The sequence below is a fragment of the Pristiophorus japonicus genome, chromosome 3 (assembly GCF_044704955.1).
Source record: "Pristiophorus japonicus isolate sPriJap1 chromosome 3, sPriJap1.hap1, whole genome shotgun sequence".
Classification (NCBI taxonomy): Eukaryota; Metazoa; Chordata; class Chondrichthyes; family Pristiophoridae; genus Pristiophorus; species Pristiophorus japonicus.
The window spans coordinates 117,245,759-117,263,556 of NC_091979.1; the positions used below are offsets into that span (position 1 = coordinate 117,245,759).

Here is a 17,798-nt window from a genome sequence, read left to right on the forward strand (position 1 = left end):
TTTGTGTCCTCTACCGTAAAGACTGATACAAAATATTTGTTCAGAGTTTCTGCCATCTCCATGTTCCCCATTACTAATTCCCTGTTCTCGTCCTCTAAGGGACCAACATTTTCTTTAGCCACTCTTTTCCTTTTTATATACCTATAGAAACTCTTGGTATCTGTTTTTATATTTCGTGCTAGTTTACTTTCATAGTCTATCTTCCCTTTCTTAATCATTTTTTTAGTCATTCTTTGCTGGCTTTTAAAAGCTTCCCAATCTTCTGTCCTCCCACTAGTCTTGCCCACTTTGTATGCCCTTGTTTTTAATTGGATACTGTCCTTTATTTCTTCAGTTAGCCATGGATGGCTATGTTTTCTTTTACACCCTTTTCTTCTCACTGGAATATTTTTTCTTGAGAGTTGTGAAATATTTCCTTAAATGTACACCACTGTTCATCAACCGTTCTACACTTTAATCTATTTTCCCAGTCCACTTTAGCCAATTCTGCCCTCGTACCTTCATAGTCTCCTTTATTTAAGCTTATTACGCTGGTTTGAGATCCAACTTTCTCACCCTCCATTTGAATTTGAAATTCAACCATGCTATGTTCATTCATTCCAGGGGGATCCTTTACTCAGAGATTGTTTATTAATCCTGTCTCATTACACCGGACCAGATCCAAGATAGCCTGCTCCCCGGGTTGGTTCTGTTACATACTGCTCAAGGAACCCGTCCCTTATGCACTCTATGAACTCTTCCTCAAGGCTACCTTGACCAATTTGATTTGTCCAATCAATATGGAGGTTAAAATCACCCATGATTATTGCTGTTCCCTTTTTACAAGCCCTCACTATTTCCTGGTTTATACTCCGACCAACAGAGTTGTTACTGTTAGGGGGCCTATAGACTACGCCCACCAGTGACTTTTTCCCCTTATTATTCCTTATCTCCACCCAAACTGTTTCACCATCTTGATCATTTGAGCCAATATCGTTTCTCACTATTGCAGTGATTCCATCCTTTATCAACAGAGCTACCCCACCTCCTTTTCCTGTCTGTCTGTCCTTCCGGATTGTCAAATACCCTGGAATATTTAATTCCCAGTCCTAGTCACTTTGCAACCACGTCTCTGTAATGGCTATCAGATCATACCCATTTGTATCTAAGATGAGAAATAGGAGGGGGCCAAGGATAGATCCTTGGGAGACACCAGATGTAACGATGCGGGGGCAGGAAGAGAAGCCGTTGCAGGTGATTCTCTAGCTACAATTAGATAGATAAGAATGGAACCAGGCGAGTGCAGTCTCACCCAGCTGGAAGACAGTGGAGAGATGTTGGAGAGGATAGAGTGGTCAACCATGTCAAAGCTTGTAGACAAGTCAAAAAGGACGAGGAGGGATAGTTTGCCTTAGTCACAGTCACAAAGAATGTCATTTGTGTCTTTGATGAGAGCCGTTTTGGCACAGATTCGTCAGGTGACTGACCCACATTACAGGAGAGCTATGGAATTCACCACCTTCAGCATCACGACAAGGCAGCAAGTTACGACCATCCAGTTTTAGGAGGTTTCTGGCTTTCCCAAGGTCCAAGGGGCAATACAAGGCACACTTGTTGCTTTGTGATCTTCTACAATTAACACCCTCAAATACATCAACAAGTTTTCCCTCATGTTGCCTTTGGTTCTTCTGCTAATCACCTAAATCTTAAATCTTAAATCTGTGTCCTCTGGTTCTGGACTCTTCTGCCAATGGGAACAGTTTATCTCTATCTGCTCTATCCAGACACCTCATGATTTTGAACACCTCTATCAAATCTCCTCTCAAACTTTTCTATTCTAAGGAGAACAACCCCAGCTTCTCCAGACTATCCACATAACTGAAGTCTCTCATCCCTGGAACCATTCTTGTAAATCTTTTCTGCACCTTCTCTAAGGCCGCACACCTTCCCAAAGTGTGGTGCTCAGAATTGAACACAATACTCCAGCTGAGGCCGAACCAGTGTTTTATAAAGGTTCATCATAACTTCCTTGCTTTTGTACTCTGTGCCTGTATTTATGAAGCCAGGATCCTGTATGCTTTTTTAACCACTTTCTCAACTTGCCCTGCCACTTCAATGATTTGTGCATATATGTCCCCCACCCCTCCACCCCTCCCCCGCCCCCGGTCTCACTGTTCCTGCACCCCTTTATAATTGTACTCTTTAGTTTATATTGCCTCTCCTTGTCCTGCCCACCAAAATTTATCACTTTGCACTTTTTTGTGTTAAATTTAATCTGCCATGTGTCCACCCATTCCATCAGCCTGTCTATGTCGTCTTGAAGTCTGTCCTCTTCGATGTTCACTATACTTCCAAGTTTAGTGTCATCTGCAAATTTTGAAATTATGCCCTGTACACTCAAATCTAAGTCATTAATATGTATCAAGAAAAGCAGTGGTCCTCGTACCGACCCCATGAGATATACTGGGCGTTATCACGATGGATTCATCCTTCAGAATTCAGACCTTCCTAAGCTCTTCAAGGAAGAAACTCAAGGCAATGATGGCTCGTGCATGTCAAGGCCTACCCCTTCTATTGATAATGATCCCACGAAGAGTTGCACCAACAGCAGGAGAGTAGAGCTGCAATCAGGCTCATACCTCTACCAAAGTACCCAACAAGTGGACATTTGGGTTTTAAAGAGATGCTTACGCTGCCTTGACAGGTTGGGAGGGGTTATGTAGTATGCGCCAGCTCATGTGTTACATATAGTTGTACCCTGCTGAGTTTCCACAAGATAATTATCTAAAAAGCCCCGGATATGGACATTCCTGAGGAGGTGGTTCCCAACTGCTTTGGATCCAGGGATACATGGAGGAGAACAACAGGATGACCATCGCTCAGAGCACTGCAGATTCCAATGAAGATGCCATATGCTACATTGATGCCTGCAATGAAGAAAATGTTTCCTTGATATTGCCACAAGTGAGGGAGTAGACTATGGGCTGGGTTTTTGGACTTTTGCTATTTTGCCTGTTTCCAGCGCAAATCGCAGCGCAAGTTATTTTTTTAGCGCCATGTTAACGTTAGTGCCAGAGCACACAACTTTAGCCAAATGAAAGTTACCGACGAGTGTTAGTGCTAACTCCGGTGTTACACAACAGATTTTGTGCGCAGGAACCAAAACTTCCGTCCTGAAAAAAATCAGCCCTTCTGCACATGCGCAAATGTTTTTTTTTGTTTCTTCCCGTGCTTCTGGTCTGTTGTCCGATTGCAAACGCTAATGCTGGGAGCGACTGCACACATGCGCAGTACACCCGGGACTGAATCAGCCATTTTACTTTTGGATTTTGATGATGGAGGAGGAGGACAGCAGGCAACGTGCGAGACTATTTACATAGGAGGCAAACAAAGCTCTTGTGGGGCTGTGGAGCAGAGATGGCCTGAATTGTACAGGAGGGGTGGATCTAGACCCCTCCCATCAATTTTTAACAGAATCTGGAGGCAAATTGCAGAGGAAGTCTTTGCCTGCAACACTGTTGTAAAAAGTGTAACACAGTGCCGAAAGAAATTCAATAATCTTTCGAGGGTCATTAGAGTGAATACAATTTTTATTGATGCACTCCTTCATTACTTAAATTATAAATCTGACACACTATTTGTTAGTTTGGCACCCTATTTGCCATGAATGATCTTTACACATTATTAAGATTGCTTTCTGAGATCTCAAAAGATGTTTTGCACTTCGAAGTCCTCCTGATGAACTACGTGCAACTTCCATGGCCATTAAACAGAGGACTGCATTACATTCACACAGTATGGTATAAGTGCTTTGGTGGCTATCTGTGTGTGCCACAAGAGCAGATGGACCCTCTTGTAAGCATTCCCATTTTCATCTTTGCAGGCAAAGAAGTCACACAATCGCAGGGAGCAGCAGCGGACAGGCAGCGGTCCGCCTCAGACCCTGCCGCTCACCGACCTGGAGGAGCGAGTGGCAGGTCTCATTGATGTCTCAGGTCAGGCAACTGCCCGTGGGTGTGCTGACCCCTGCTTGAATACTGTGGGTAAGTCCTGCACACTCTCTGGGCTGGGTTGGGGCAATGTGATGCAGTGTCTGTGGATTAGGGTTGAGGCAATGTGATGCAGTGTCTGTGGACTAGGGTTGGGGCAATATCATGCAGTGTCTCTGGACTACATAAAATGGAGTAGCGGCGGTCCTTCAAATGAGCATGTGCGATGTGACCTTCCTCATGTCACACTGCCCCTTCCCCTGCTGCTAACCATTCATCTGTTGCTTTCTACTTCCAGATGACCAGTCACATATGCCACATCAACCCGCCACGTCAGGCCATCATGTGGGGGAGGAGGAGGAAGAGGAAGAGGAATTTAGTGATCAGCCTACTCCGGAGGGGAGGCAGATGCATTCGACACCTCTTTTGCCACCGGCATGCACCTTATCCGAGATGATCTTACATTCCCGGGCTTTGAGATCTCTGAGGCTCCTGGGACTAGTGGCATACAGCAACGCAGTTCTGGGGTCGAATTCCGTATGCCATCTCTCCGGAGGGTGAATCGGCAAAGTCAGTCTGCTGACAGCCAGGCAGATGTGGAACTGGACATGGTGGGACTGTCCAGGGAGAGCATCCAGCTCACCCGTCAGCTCCTTGATGTCCTGGGTAGGATTCCCATGAGCATCGAGAAATTCACTGCGACCAAAACGGAGGTAGGGTCGCAGATTGTCCGTGCGAGCCGCGAAACTTGCAAGGCCATCAATACCCACACAAGGCTGGTGGTCTCCACCAGTCACACTGGTGTCCCCAGAACCGCACCACTTGTGACTGGCAACTCAGATAAAGAGGCTCGCCAATCAGAAGCCGGGCCTTCCATTCCACGAGCTGATCCAGTGTGTCCCCAGATGGCATCTCCAATGTCTTTCCCTCCAATTCAGCAGGACTCTGGCTGCCATGCTGCACGAACTCTTGGTGCCACGTTGGGTAGGGGCATCAGGCGAGGGAGCGGAATAAGGGTAAGGGGGTTGGGGGGGAAGAGCCGGTGGTAAAAAACAGTGGGGTAGGGGTTGTTGTTTTGTTGTTGTTGTTATTTTATTAAAATTTTCACTTTCCTAATTCTGTTCAGAAAGTTATAAAAGTTCACAATGTTTAATACATTTTTTATTAAAGTTTAACATCACAATTACATTTATAAAGTTCAAAAAGTTTACAATGTTTAATAAATTCTTTTGTTCACCTTAACCATTCCTGTGTAGTGTCTCATTTGCAGAATAAGAAGGGGAATAGTCAACATGGTGGAATAGAGTGGCCAGGCAACGCTTTGAATTATGAACTGCTGACATAAGGCTTTTGCAGCGGCAAAAGTTCCACGAGGCCTCTCCTGTGGTTGTGGTAGTGGTGGCACGGGTTCCTCGCTAGGCTCCTCTTTCTCGTCTTCCTCCTCCTCCTCCTCCTCCTCACCCCTCTCTTGTGAGGTGGTTCCGCAGTCCCCATTGGCAAATCCTGTCCCCTCATGAAGGCTTAGTTGTGTAGCATGCAGCACACCACAATGAACGCAGAGATCTGCTGAGGGGAGTATTGCAGGCAGCATCCAGAGTGGTCCAGGCATCGGAAGCGCTGCTTGAGCATCCAATTTTAGCACCACCACAAAACTATTGGCTCAAAATGTTGTGTGCCTCATTTTGCGCCCCCAAAAAAAATCATTTTTGCGCCCCGCCCAAGCGCTAAGCAGGGCGCAAATGAGCCAAAAATCCAGCCCTATATATTCACACCTGTTAGTTGCCACCCACCTCAGAGCCTGCATGTAGGTGTGATTCCTCAAGCATCCTTAATTGCAGGCGAGTACCATTGCATACAAAAGCAAAATACTGCGGATGATGGAAATCTGCAATAGAAACAGAAAATGATCGAAATACTCAATCAGTCAGGCAGCATCCGTGGAGGGAGAAACAGAGTTAATGTTTCTCTCGCCACAGATGCTGCCTGATCTGCTAAGTATTTTCAGCATTTTCTGTTTTTATTTGTGTACCATTGAGTTCTGAGTCCCACCACTATGAAGCCATGGGCAGCCTTCTGCTCAGCCTCTCCTGGGAAGGTGGTACATCCTCATCAACTCCCACTCCTCCAGCTCCCTCATGCTCTGCAAACCATCCGATGCCTCATCCTCCCATACATTCTAATTCCCCCTGGGTGAGCTGGAGAGTGGGATTGAAAAATCAAGTGATGCAAGGGGTGAGTTGAAGTGAATTGTGGCAGAGAGGTAGGATCTTGGTTCAGGGATTCATGAGTAGGTTGACCTTCAAATCCTTTTGTTCTTCAGCATCATCCTTATAGTCTGAAGGAAGAAGTTCTGTCTCTCCTACTCCCACACTTGCTCATGATTTTCCCCCTAATAAAGTGGTGGATCTGCAGGAAATTAGAGTCCAAACTAAGAATGAGTGACTAAAGTGGCACACCCTGATCTCATTATCTCCCACAGCACGGGCAAAGTACCTTCTCATCTGGCTCCATGGCCTGCTCCTTATAGGGGGTGGTGAGCTGCTTGCTATTGGTGATGTCCTTACTAGTACCTCTTGTAGACATTGTGCACAAGTTTCTTCTCCAACAAAATTAAGTAAGTTAGGCAAAGGGTAACAATTGAGGGCTGTCTCCTCGGTAGCATTATATAGATAGGCCTGCATGCTATTTTTGGAACAAGTAGTGACAGGGTGGGACTTCATCTTGCCCATCCAACTCTGCCCCAACCTTGACCTATTTCCCTGGGTTTTGGGTCATTAATGATGTTCTTCCAACAGGCAGCCTGGGGCATGGTGCTAACTGGAGCAGATAGAAGGGAAATAGGAAAGGAACCCGGGCCCTACCTCCCACCAGCATTTACATGCCACAGGCAAGGATGGGGCATTGAGCAATGGTCCGAGGTGGTATAGCAATTTAGGTTGAGGCGGTGATAGGCTTCTCTGCCCCATTTTCCTGTTATTTCTGCAGTGAACCTGCCAGAGTTTGGGTATGATCAAGGAGAATAATTCAGCAACTGATGTAAGATATGGTGGTATTACCTTGTTAAAATAGAGGAAGCGGTTTTATGGTTCTGCATGCAACCAATTGTTGTTAGAGGAGGTGGCCAAATATACCGTAAGGTCCTGAGTTAGTGCTCCCCTTAACAAAAGTGTAATTGTTAATTGTACAGCGTTTAACTTTAAAGGTTGAAGAGTGTGCTAGTGCTCAAGAGAGAGTGGCCAGTGTGTTACCTTGCCTTTTCTGGTCATGTCATTGGACTTCTTGTATCACTAGTCTGCAATTCTGTGAGTGAGAGAATTGGTGTCAGTGCCACCTTCCTCCACATGGTACGAGGGACATTTTTCCAACTTCCTCCCATGGGGACCCATAGCCTTCTCCCTCCATCACTCAATCTCCTTGAGCAGGGTTTGGACCTCAGTCTCACTGAAATTGAGAGCTCTTTTGTTACTTTTTGCAGTACTCTTCCTTTCTTCGATTATTTGTGGCAGATCTTTCAAGGGAAGGCATTCTTGAAAATTGCGACTAAGAGACTAAGGACTAACAGGAGCCATCTAGTGCAGAAACCTGACGGTGAACTCTGATCCAAACACTTTCGTACTGCTCCTCCAGCTTTCTGCTGCATTCTTCAGCTAAACTTGGCATTTTTAAGGTGCCATTCTAAAGGCAAAGCAGTCCTAGCTCCTGATTTACATGGGATTTGTGCTGGATAACCACCACCGGATATTTAAATGAGCGAATTGAGCACATTTTGGAAAATTCAACTCTGGAGATTATTGGCGAATGCAATTCCAGATTCAATGCGGTAAATCTGACACAAATCACCATGTGGAATTTTGAAGTCATCATATATCGTCACACAAGAAAATTGAAAGGAAATGTTAGCTTTTCTTCCTCTCTGGATTAAAAAGTTTTGTTGTACAAATATTGCACTGTTTCTCTAGGGATTCCGCAGATCTCCCACCGAAGTTATGGCGGAAGGTACGATACATATTTAATAATTCATTAGAAAAAGGTGACGTGCCAGAGGACTGGAAGATCGCTAATGTAATACCTATATTTCAGAAGGAGGATAGAACATGTCCAAGGAATTGCAGACCAGTCAGCTTAATGTCGGTGGTAGGAAAAATAATGTAATCCCTACTAAAGGAGAAAATAGAAGAACATCTAGAAACCAAAAATATAATAATGAATAGTCAGCATGGATTTCAAAAGGGAAAGTCTTGCTTGACCAACTTCATTGAACTTTTTGAAGAGTTAACAGAGAGAGTAGACAATGGTAATGCAGTAGATGCAATTTATCTAGATTTTTAAAAGGCTTTCGGTAAGGTACCCCATAATAGACTGATGAACAAGGTCAGACAATGCAGAGTCAGGGAACAAGTAGCAGAATGGATAGCTTGTTGGCTTCATGACAGAGGGTAGCTATTCACAGTGGCAGATGGGGGATAGTGGTGTTCCACAAGAATCAGTGCTGGGACCACTGTTGTTCACAATTTATATTAATGATTTAGACTTTGGAATCAAAAACACAATTTCTAAATTTACAGATGACACCAAATTCAGGGGGATAGTCAATACTGAGAAGGACTGCAACACATTACAGGAGGACATTAAAAAACTTGCAGATAGGGCATATAATTGGTAAATGAAGTTCAACACAGATAAATGTGAGGTATTACATTTTGGTAGGAAGAATAGTGAAGTCACCTATTATTGGAGGGTGCAATTCTAGGTGGGGTAGAGAAACAAAGAGATCTTGGAGTATAAATACACAAATCTCTAAAAGTTGTGACACAGGTTAGGAAGGCCATAAAAAAAAGTAAACCAAGCACTAGTGTTTATTTCAAGAGGTATAGAATTGAAAAGTAGGGAAGTTATGCTAAATCTGTATTGAACCTTGATTAGACCACACTTAGAGTACTGTGTACAGTTCTGGTCGCCATATTATAAAAAGGATATAGAGGCACTGGAGAGGGTACAGAGAAGAATAACAAGGATAATACCAGAAATGCGAGGGTATATATATCAGGAAAGAATGAACAAGCTGGGGCTAGAATTTGCACTGTTTCACCGCCCGGTTTCTCGGCAGTATTGGCCGTTTTGGGCGAGAATCGGGTCGGCGAAAAATTCCTCAGCTGAGGCACACCAGTGGTTTCAAAGTACGTCTGGGGAGCGGACTGCTGGCATGCTGGCGTGATCTTCGGCTGAGTGGGGACCCGTAGGTAAGTATAAAACAAAAATGTTAAAAGCGCCCACGAGGATCAACAAAGCTGTTAGGTAAGTAGGTCTGCAAGAAAAAGGTAAGTGATTGGTCTTGTACTATTTATTTTCAAAATCTGTTGGGGTCATTTAATTTAAAAGTGTCTTGGAAATGTTTTTGGGGGATTTTTTAGTTAGGTTTTTTAAAAATTATTTTTATTCTTTTTTTGGTGTTAGGCCCAACCTGCAGATTTTTAATTTTTCGCCCATTTTCTTTAGGTACCGCCCAATCTAGCTGAAATTGCACTTTTCCGTCCTGATTGGGGTGCAAGGTTCATATTTTTCACTGGGCGGATTTTTACATTTTTTTTCAGGAAGTTTTCGCCAGCGATAATCTTTCCAGCCTTAGCAGTTTTTGGGGCGGCAATCGTTCGCTGATGGACTTTGTGGAAATTCTAGCCCCCAGTGGGTCTCTTTTCTCTTGAAAAAAGAAGGCTGAGGGGTGACCTAATAGAGGTCTTTAAAATTATGAAAGGTTTTGATAGCGTGGATACAGAGAGAATGTTTTCACTTGTGAGGAAGGGCATAACTAGAGGCCAACAATATAAGATAGTCACTATAAATCCAATAGAGAATTCAAAGAAACTTCTTTACCCAAAGAGTGGTGAGAATGTGGAACTCACAGGGAGTGGTTGAAGCGAATAGCATAGATGCATTTAAGGGGAGGCTAGACAATCATATGAGGGAGAAAGGAATAGAAGGTTATGCTGATATATTTAGATGAGGAAAGACGGGAGGAGGCGCAAGTGGAGCATAAATGCCGGCATGGACCGTTTGGGCCAAATGGCCTGTTTATGTGCCATATATCCTATGTAATCCTATGCAAGATCGAGAGACCTCCTGCGGAATATTATGTCTTTTGTAAGTGTCAGCTAATGGCAGTTTATGACAAATCTGATAACTTGTAAAATATAGTTCTGAAATCCAATATAATTATGAAAGTGTATAACATCATTGCAATTTAGTTTCAAATCCATAATTCTGCCTTTGTGGGCTACTTTGTTGTGCTCTTATCCTGTTTAATTGAGTAATGCAACCAAGTACTGCAGTATGTAAGAGGATAGTTGTGCGTGGGAGGTAGCTGGTAAATGTAGAGGATCATTCTTCCATAAACAAAGAAATTTGTTTGGTTCATACCACATTGATGAGTTGAATGAGCTGTAGTCCCACCGTAACATTAACTGCAAGATTGTGATTCTCCACTGGACGAATCACATAGTTGTAGTTTTGGAATAAAGTAGCCACCAGTCGGGTCTCATGTTCAGAAGCCAGCACCAGCCCTGAGGAAAGACAAGACAAAAATATGTTTTGCAAGACATCCTACACCAAAAAATCTCTTTTAGGCCTAACTATATTTTTTCAAATAAAAAAATTGATCTATTAAAATTGCAAATTTATATTTACTATTTGCACAATTTTCTTTCTCTCTGTTTTCTCTAATTTGACTGCGTCTTATTTATTATTTCCTTTTTTTCAACTCACTTAGACTATACACCATTCTTTGGCCAACTGTATTTGTTTATCGTGTTCTTAAACTGGCTGCTTGTCGATAAGAGTCATCTGCACTGACATCTTTCAATCTATCTCCCACTCTGTGAAAAGCACCTGACCTTCATTTTGAAGTTACCTTAACAGCTAACCCATACTCGGAGAATCGGACTTCCACTCACATTTTACTGCTCTGAAATGTAGTTTCTTTTGAAGGATAATTATATTAGTAATGTATTATTAGTTCGGATTCAAATTGAGCCTTCTATAACTAATATCTGAAATCAAGGCCGAATTTCCGCGGTGTTTCCCCAATCTCACCCTGTAACTTTAGCGGAAGATCAGCAGCATCCCTATAGAAATTGTGTAAAGGCCCATGTACTCCGTTTCTCTGGGATTTCCGCGGACCGATCTTCTAGCGGGGGATTGGGACAATCCTCTTGGAAATTACTGGCATGCAGCTTTAATATAAAATTATTCCAAACATTGGCTTTTCTCATATTTACAAGATTTATTTAAAGCAAGCACAAATTATTTTATCGTTCAACTATTTAGCATTATAATACACCATTTATTTTAATTTGTCAATGATTACATTTCATTCTGAACTATCTCTCAAATTCATGCATAGTTAGACTTAATAAACCTGATTTTTTTTCTTACACTTCAACAATATTTATAGTTTAAGTACACGTAAATCAGAGAGAAAATAGATTTCAAATGTCTTAATTGTAATAATTCAAGTTTCTATTCTTTCAGCTGATGTGATAATACCGCACATGCTTTCAATATAAATATAATATTGAAATATTGCAACGAAGATATGTGCTTAATATATTTTTCTGTAACATTTTTCTAGAAGCCGTATGTTTTCAATTGCTGGAATATTTTTTTAACATCCAGGAAGAATTACAGGGCAGATTACCCCACATGTCACGTTACAAACGCTCAAACAGCTGCTGCGTGTCCATGAAAGTATTTGAAAAAATAAATGAATCTTTAAAAAGCAGTCCGACATTTGATCATCAGACATCTCAAATTTCAAGAAACAAACCACAGAAGTTTCAGAATAAACCCATGGATGTTCCCCGTCTTATTTACATACACCGAATAAGGAACAACGAGATTTCAATGAAATTAAAGAAACGGGAACATATAACCTTCAATGCAACCTTTATTAGTTCACACTGGCTCTTCTAACTTTGGATAGTGTATTACTGCTTAAATGTATCAAAGGTTCGACTAGTTCGGCCCGACCATTAAAAAAAATAGCTCTGAGCCCTGGTAACATACCCCGGCGCATTCACAGAACGACTATTTCCACTGTGTAACACTGATCACTTCTGACCGACCCCCCTCCCCAGCCAGACTCCAACTAGTGACTTTGGATGAACATTAACCACTCCAAAGTGAGCCGAAATTCAGACCATTACTGCACAACAGTTGGAAAATCCACCGATTTACAAACGTATCTCACTGAAATACAAAAAATGATCATACTGCATCAAATACACTTTGTAATATAAGATTGTGAATTGATATTCCAGATTATAAAAGACCAACTATGTTTACAAAGCCTTCATTCATATCTTGGATATCAGAGATTTGTATCACGGATATCTAGGAATAGAACCAGGCAGCACAAGGCAGCACATGCAGCTGTCAATCTTCAGCACCGAACGTTTCTCCGGGCATTTCCAAATTAAACTGTACAAAACTATAAAAACTTATAAAACGGTGAGAACATTTTGCAATTCTGAATTGAACAGAGTGAAGCCAGCATAGATTCGGTGACCTTACCACCACACGAAAATAAAAGTATCGCCAATGTTGCGTGCAGATCATTGCACGAAATCATTCTCCAGCTTTCAAAATTGGGCTATTGTCCTTTCAGGCAAAACTTTTTCTTCCAACAATTCAGGCACCACGCTTTGAGACTTGCCAGTTCTTCTGTATTTCTGAATGTAGCTGATGCTCCTTCCTTACTGAGGAGTGGAGCTGGGATTCCTGCCTTTTCAACTGCCTATTCCCCCAAGGTTCCGCTCTTGTGCCACCTGTCTCAGTGACAGCTGATAGCTGCAAAGAGAAAGGGGGGTTGGCGAAACACTTCACCAGATCCAGGTTGCAAGAAAAATAAGAGTTAGGAAGAGTTGTAAAACAATAAGCAGCATTAAAGGAGAATCCCATCAATGAAGGCCACTTACATTGCAGTAATGCTAGTAGGGGAGCACCTCTGCCCGCCAGTGAAGTACACCGCTGACCCCACTGGAACTCACAGAGCCAGTTCATTACGTTGTTGGGCAATGGGCACAATTCTTGTGTAACATAGGAGTTGGCTGGGGATGGTAGGGGGTGTTGGCAGAGAGGGTTTAAAAGCACTCAGAAACTTAAAGTGGCTCCAGCTTCCTGGAGGCACAACAGGTAAGTAGTGCTTTCTATTCCAGCTTTTGATAGAACATACAGCTGCGGTGATTTCTTAGCAAATGACTTCTGTGCTTTATCAAGACCTCATGGTATCAACTTCAGGCGCTAGAAAATCTTGAGGAAGGAGCCAGGCAAGGAGATAGGTCAGAATTTTAATCAGATGGACTTAACAGGCCCCCTTCTCAATGGCATTCACCAGAGGAGAGACTTTCGTCTGGACTCATGGTGAAGGAGGCGATTTAGGACAGTGATCAGAACCATGTGCAGGGAGATGGCAGTCCCACTGTTCTCTCAGCCCGGAACAGCCCATCAATGCTGGAAGACGTTCAATGACTTGACGACTGCAGCCAAGAACTGTGACCTTCCCCTTTTTCACTTTGGTGCCACGAGCTGCATCCACTAATCACCCTCACTTCGTAAACGGACAAGTCTTCACTATGGTACTTGGCTCTATACCTCTTCTACCTGGAATGTGTGTTTGGAACTCCCCTCACAAGCCTTTTTTGAAGTTCAACCTCACATGTTGCTAGATCCTTCTAGCACTTGCCCTTCCTGGTACATCAGCTGTCTGCTGTCACCTGGGAAATATCCTTCAGATCCTTGTACTCACCTAATGCAGTTAATAATGTTCCAACAGGCAACTGGTGGGATGAGGGGAATGGGGTGGAAGTGGGGGAGGGCGATGGGTGGCCTGGATTTAAGAGAATTCTCTATCTCATTCACTACGTACGATGGGTCCTGCTCTGAAAATAAGCAGGTTCAATGAAAATCACACCTATGTACAGGTGCTGAGGTCACTTTCCAGATGACAGGGATCACAGAGGAGTCTACTGCCCTCATGTGCATCAACATCAGGGAAGCTTTTTCTCATTGCAGATATCAGTGTGTATGGTGGCTTAACTCGAGTCTGAAACTGTCTCTCCACATGCCCCTGCCACCCTTCCCCTCCTCCCCTCCCCAATGGCACAGTTAGAGATACCATCTTCAGCTAGAAGTATGAGTGGATAATCCATCTCGGCCTCCTCCTGAGGTCCCCACCATCACAGAAGCCAGTCTTCAGCCAATTCCATTCACTCCAAATGATATCAAGAAATGACTGAGCGCACTGGATACAGCAAAGGCTATGGGCCCTGACAACATCCCGGCTGCAGTGCTCCAGAACTAGCCATGCCTCTAGCCAAGCTGGTCCAGTACAGTTACAACACTGGCATCTTTGGCAGAAAAAATAGAAAAGCAAATTATTAAATGGAGAAAAATTGCAAAGTGCTGCAGTACAGAGGGATCTGGGGGTCCTTGTGCATGAAACACAAAAAGTTAGTATGCAGGTACAGCAAGTAATCAGAAAGACAAATGGAATGTTGGCCTTTATTGCCAGGGGGATAGAGTATAAAAGCAGGGGAGTCCTGCTACAACTGTACAGGATATTGATGAGGCCACACCTTGAGGACTGCATACAGTTTTGGTTTCCGTATTTAAGGAAGGATATACTTGCATGGGAGGCTGTTCAGAGAAGGTTGACTAGGTTGATTCCGGAGTTGAGGGGTTTGACTTATGAAGATAGGTTCAGTAAGTTGGGCCTATCCTTGTTGGAGAATGAGAGGTGATCTTATCAAAACATACAAGGTGGATGCAGAGAGGATATTTCCACTCATAGGGGAAACTAAAACTAGGGGACATAGTCTCAGACTAAGGGGCCGCCCATTTAAAACTGAGATGAGGAGGAATTTCTTCTCTCAGCAGGTTGTAAATCTGTGGAATTCTCTGCCCCAGAGCGCTGTGGTGGCTCGGTCATTGAATATATTTAAGGCGGAGATGGACAGATTTTTGAGCGATAAGGGAATAAAGGTTTATGGGGAGCAGGCTGGGAAGTAGAGCTGAGTCCATGATCAGATCAGCCATGATCTTATTAAATGGCGGAGCAGGCTCAAGGGGTCAAATGACCTACTCCTGCTTCTATTTCTTATGTTCTTATCTACCCGACAATGTGGAAAACTGCCCAGGTATGTCGTGTCCACAAAAAACAGGACAAATCCAAACCAGCCAATTACCACTCAATCAGCTTGCTCTCAATCATCAGCAAAGTGATGGAAGGTGTCATCGACAGTGCTATCAAGCAACACTTACTCACCAATAACCTGCTAACCGATGCCCAGTTTGGGTTCTGCCAGGACCACTCAGCTCCAGATCTCATTATAGCCTTGGTCTAAACATGGGTAAAAGAGAAAAAATTCCAGAGGTGAGATGAGAGTGACTGCCTTTGACATCAAGGCAGCATTTGACTGACTTTTGCGGTCGACAGTATCAAAGGCCTTTGTAAGGTCGAAGAAGACCATGCATAAGGGCTGGTGCTATTCCTTGCATTTTTCCTGCAGCTGTCACGCTGAAAAAATTATGTCCTTTGTACCCCATAGGGACGAAATCTGCACTAAGTGGAGGATGTGCTTTCAGCTGAGCGCTGAGCACACAGAAATCAAGAGCAGGCAGCGGAAAGAGCTTGCAGCAAACCTGTCCCACTCTTTCCCTCAACGACTATCTGTCCCACCTGTGGCAGGGACTGTGGTTATCGTATTGGACTGTTCAGTCACCTAAGAACTCATTTTTAAGAGTGGAAGCAAGTCTTCCTCGATTCCAAGGAGCTGCTTATGATGATTATTTGACCGAGTGTGGCATCATAGAATCATAGAATCATAGAAAAATTACAACACAGAAGGAGGCCATTCGTGTCCATGCCGGTCGAAAACGAGCTACCCAAACTAATCCCACCTTCCAGCACTAGATCTGTAGCCCTGTTGATTACAGCTCTTTAAGTGCACATCCAAGTACTTTTTAAATGTGATGAGGGTTTCTGCCTCTACCACCCTTTCAGGCAGTGAATTCCAGACTCCCACCATCCTCTGGGTGAAGAAATGTTTCCTCATCTCCCCTCTAATCCTTCTACCAACCTCTTTTAATCTATGCCCCCTGGTTATTGACCACTCTGCTAAGGGAAATAGGTCCTTCTTATTCACTCTATCTGTTGCCTATGCAGACCATGGATGTACTCTATGTGTAGTCACTGTGTGATTGCATATGTTGGAGACTTGTTTACTTGATGTACTGTCAATAAGGTTTACATTGTGTACATACATGCTGGCACCACTAGAGGGTGTAACTGGTGGAGACCGGGGATTTCCTGCCCTGGTCAAATCACCCATCATCAACATCCTGGGGGGTCACCATTGACCGAAAACTTAACTGAACCAGCCACATAAATACCTGCTACTAGAGCAGGTCAGAGGCTGGGTATTCTGTGGCTAGTGACTCACCTCCTGACCCCCCCTCCCCCCCCCACCCAGAAGTCTTTCCATCACCTACAAGGCACAAGTCAGGAGTATCATGGAATACTCTCCACTTGCCTGGATGAGTGCTGCTCCAACAACATTCAACGAACTCGACACTATCCAGGTCAAAGCAGCCCGCTTGATCGTCAGCCCATCTATCACATTAAACAGTCACTCACTTCACCACTGGTGCACGTGGCTGTGGTGTGTACCACCTACAAGATGCACTGCATCAACTCACCAAGGCTTCTTTGACAGCATCTCTCAAACCCATGACTTCTACCACCTAGAAGGACAAGGGCAGCATATGCATTGGAACACCACCAAGTTTCCCTTCAAGCCACACATAATCCTGACTTGAAAATATATTGCCATTCCTTCATTGTTGCTGGGTCAAAATCCTGGGACTCCCTACCCAATAGCATTGTGGGAGTACCTCCACCACACAGACTGCAGCGGTTTAAGAAAAAGGCCCACCACCATCTTCTCAAGGGCAACTAGGGATGCGTAATAAATAGAAACATAGAAACATAGAAAATAGGTGCAGGAGTAGGCCATTCGGCCCTTCGAGCCTCCACCACCATTCAATAAGATCATGGCTGATCATTCGCCTCAGTACGCCAGTGCCAGTGATTTCCACATCCCGTGAATGAATAACCTGCAGCTGCTGTTTTCCAGGATAGGAACATGCTCCAAGCCACTGGCTTCATCCCTCTATGCCTGTTGAAAGAGTACCAGATTGCCAGGCAGCTGCACAAGATCCTGCGTAAACTACTGGTGGTGGAGACATTGGACTTGAACAGGGCCATCACGATCGCTCAGTCATGCATGACGACGGATAGAAGTCTAAAGCAGATATCAGTGAAAAATCAAAACTCGGCAAGTACTGTAAATATGATTCGGCGTTCGGCAGAGCGGCACATGGCAGGGCCTACCCGACTGTGTACATGAAACCTGTGGCTGCCTAAAGTCCGCCAGCGGGAATGCATCCGATTTCACCGTGTTGGCGTTGTGGGGAAAATCATTGTCCGCATGCCTGATACTAAGACTCCAAAAACAAGCACTCTACTCAGAGGCAAGCGAGTCTCAGATGGGTAGAGGAAATGCTTCAAGGACACCCTGAAAGCCTCCTTGAAAAAGTGCAACATCCCCAACGATACCTGGAAATCCCTGGCCCAAGACCGCTGAAAGTGGCGGAGAAGCATCCGGGAAGGCGCCGAACACCTCGAGCCTCTTCGGCGGGAGTAATCGGAAGCCAAGCACAAACAGCAGAAGGTGCACATGACAAGCCAAGCACCCCACCTACCCGTCCCCTTCAACC

The 17,798-nt window shown here is 44.0% G+C and overlaps 1 protein-coding gene across 1 annotated transcript in view; it reads right to left on the reverse strand.

The window, feature by feature from the left end:
- Positions 1-12,760, reverse strand: part of chrna1 (cholinergic receptor, nicotinic, alpha 1 (muscle)) — a 63,132-nt gene extending 50,372 nt beyond the window's left edge. The window contains exons 1-2 of the mRNA XM_070874714.1: positions 12,534-12,760; positions 10,383-10,525 (exon numbers count right to left, since the gene is read on the reverse strand). Coding sequence (XP_070730815.1) covers positions 10,383-10,525; positions 12,534-12,591 — 201 coding nt within the window. The 5' untranslated portion in view covers positions 12,592-12,760. The remainder of the gene's footprint in view (positions 1-10,382; positions 10,526-12,533) is intronic.
- Between the last annotated feature and the right edge of the window lie 5,038 nt (positions 12,761-17,798).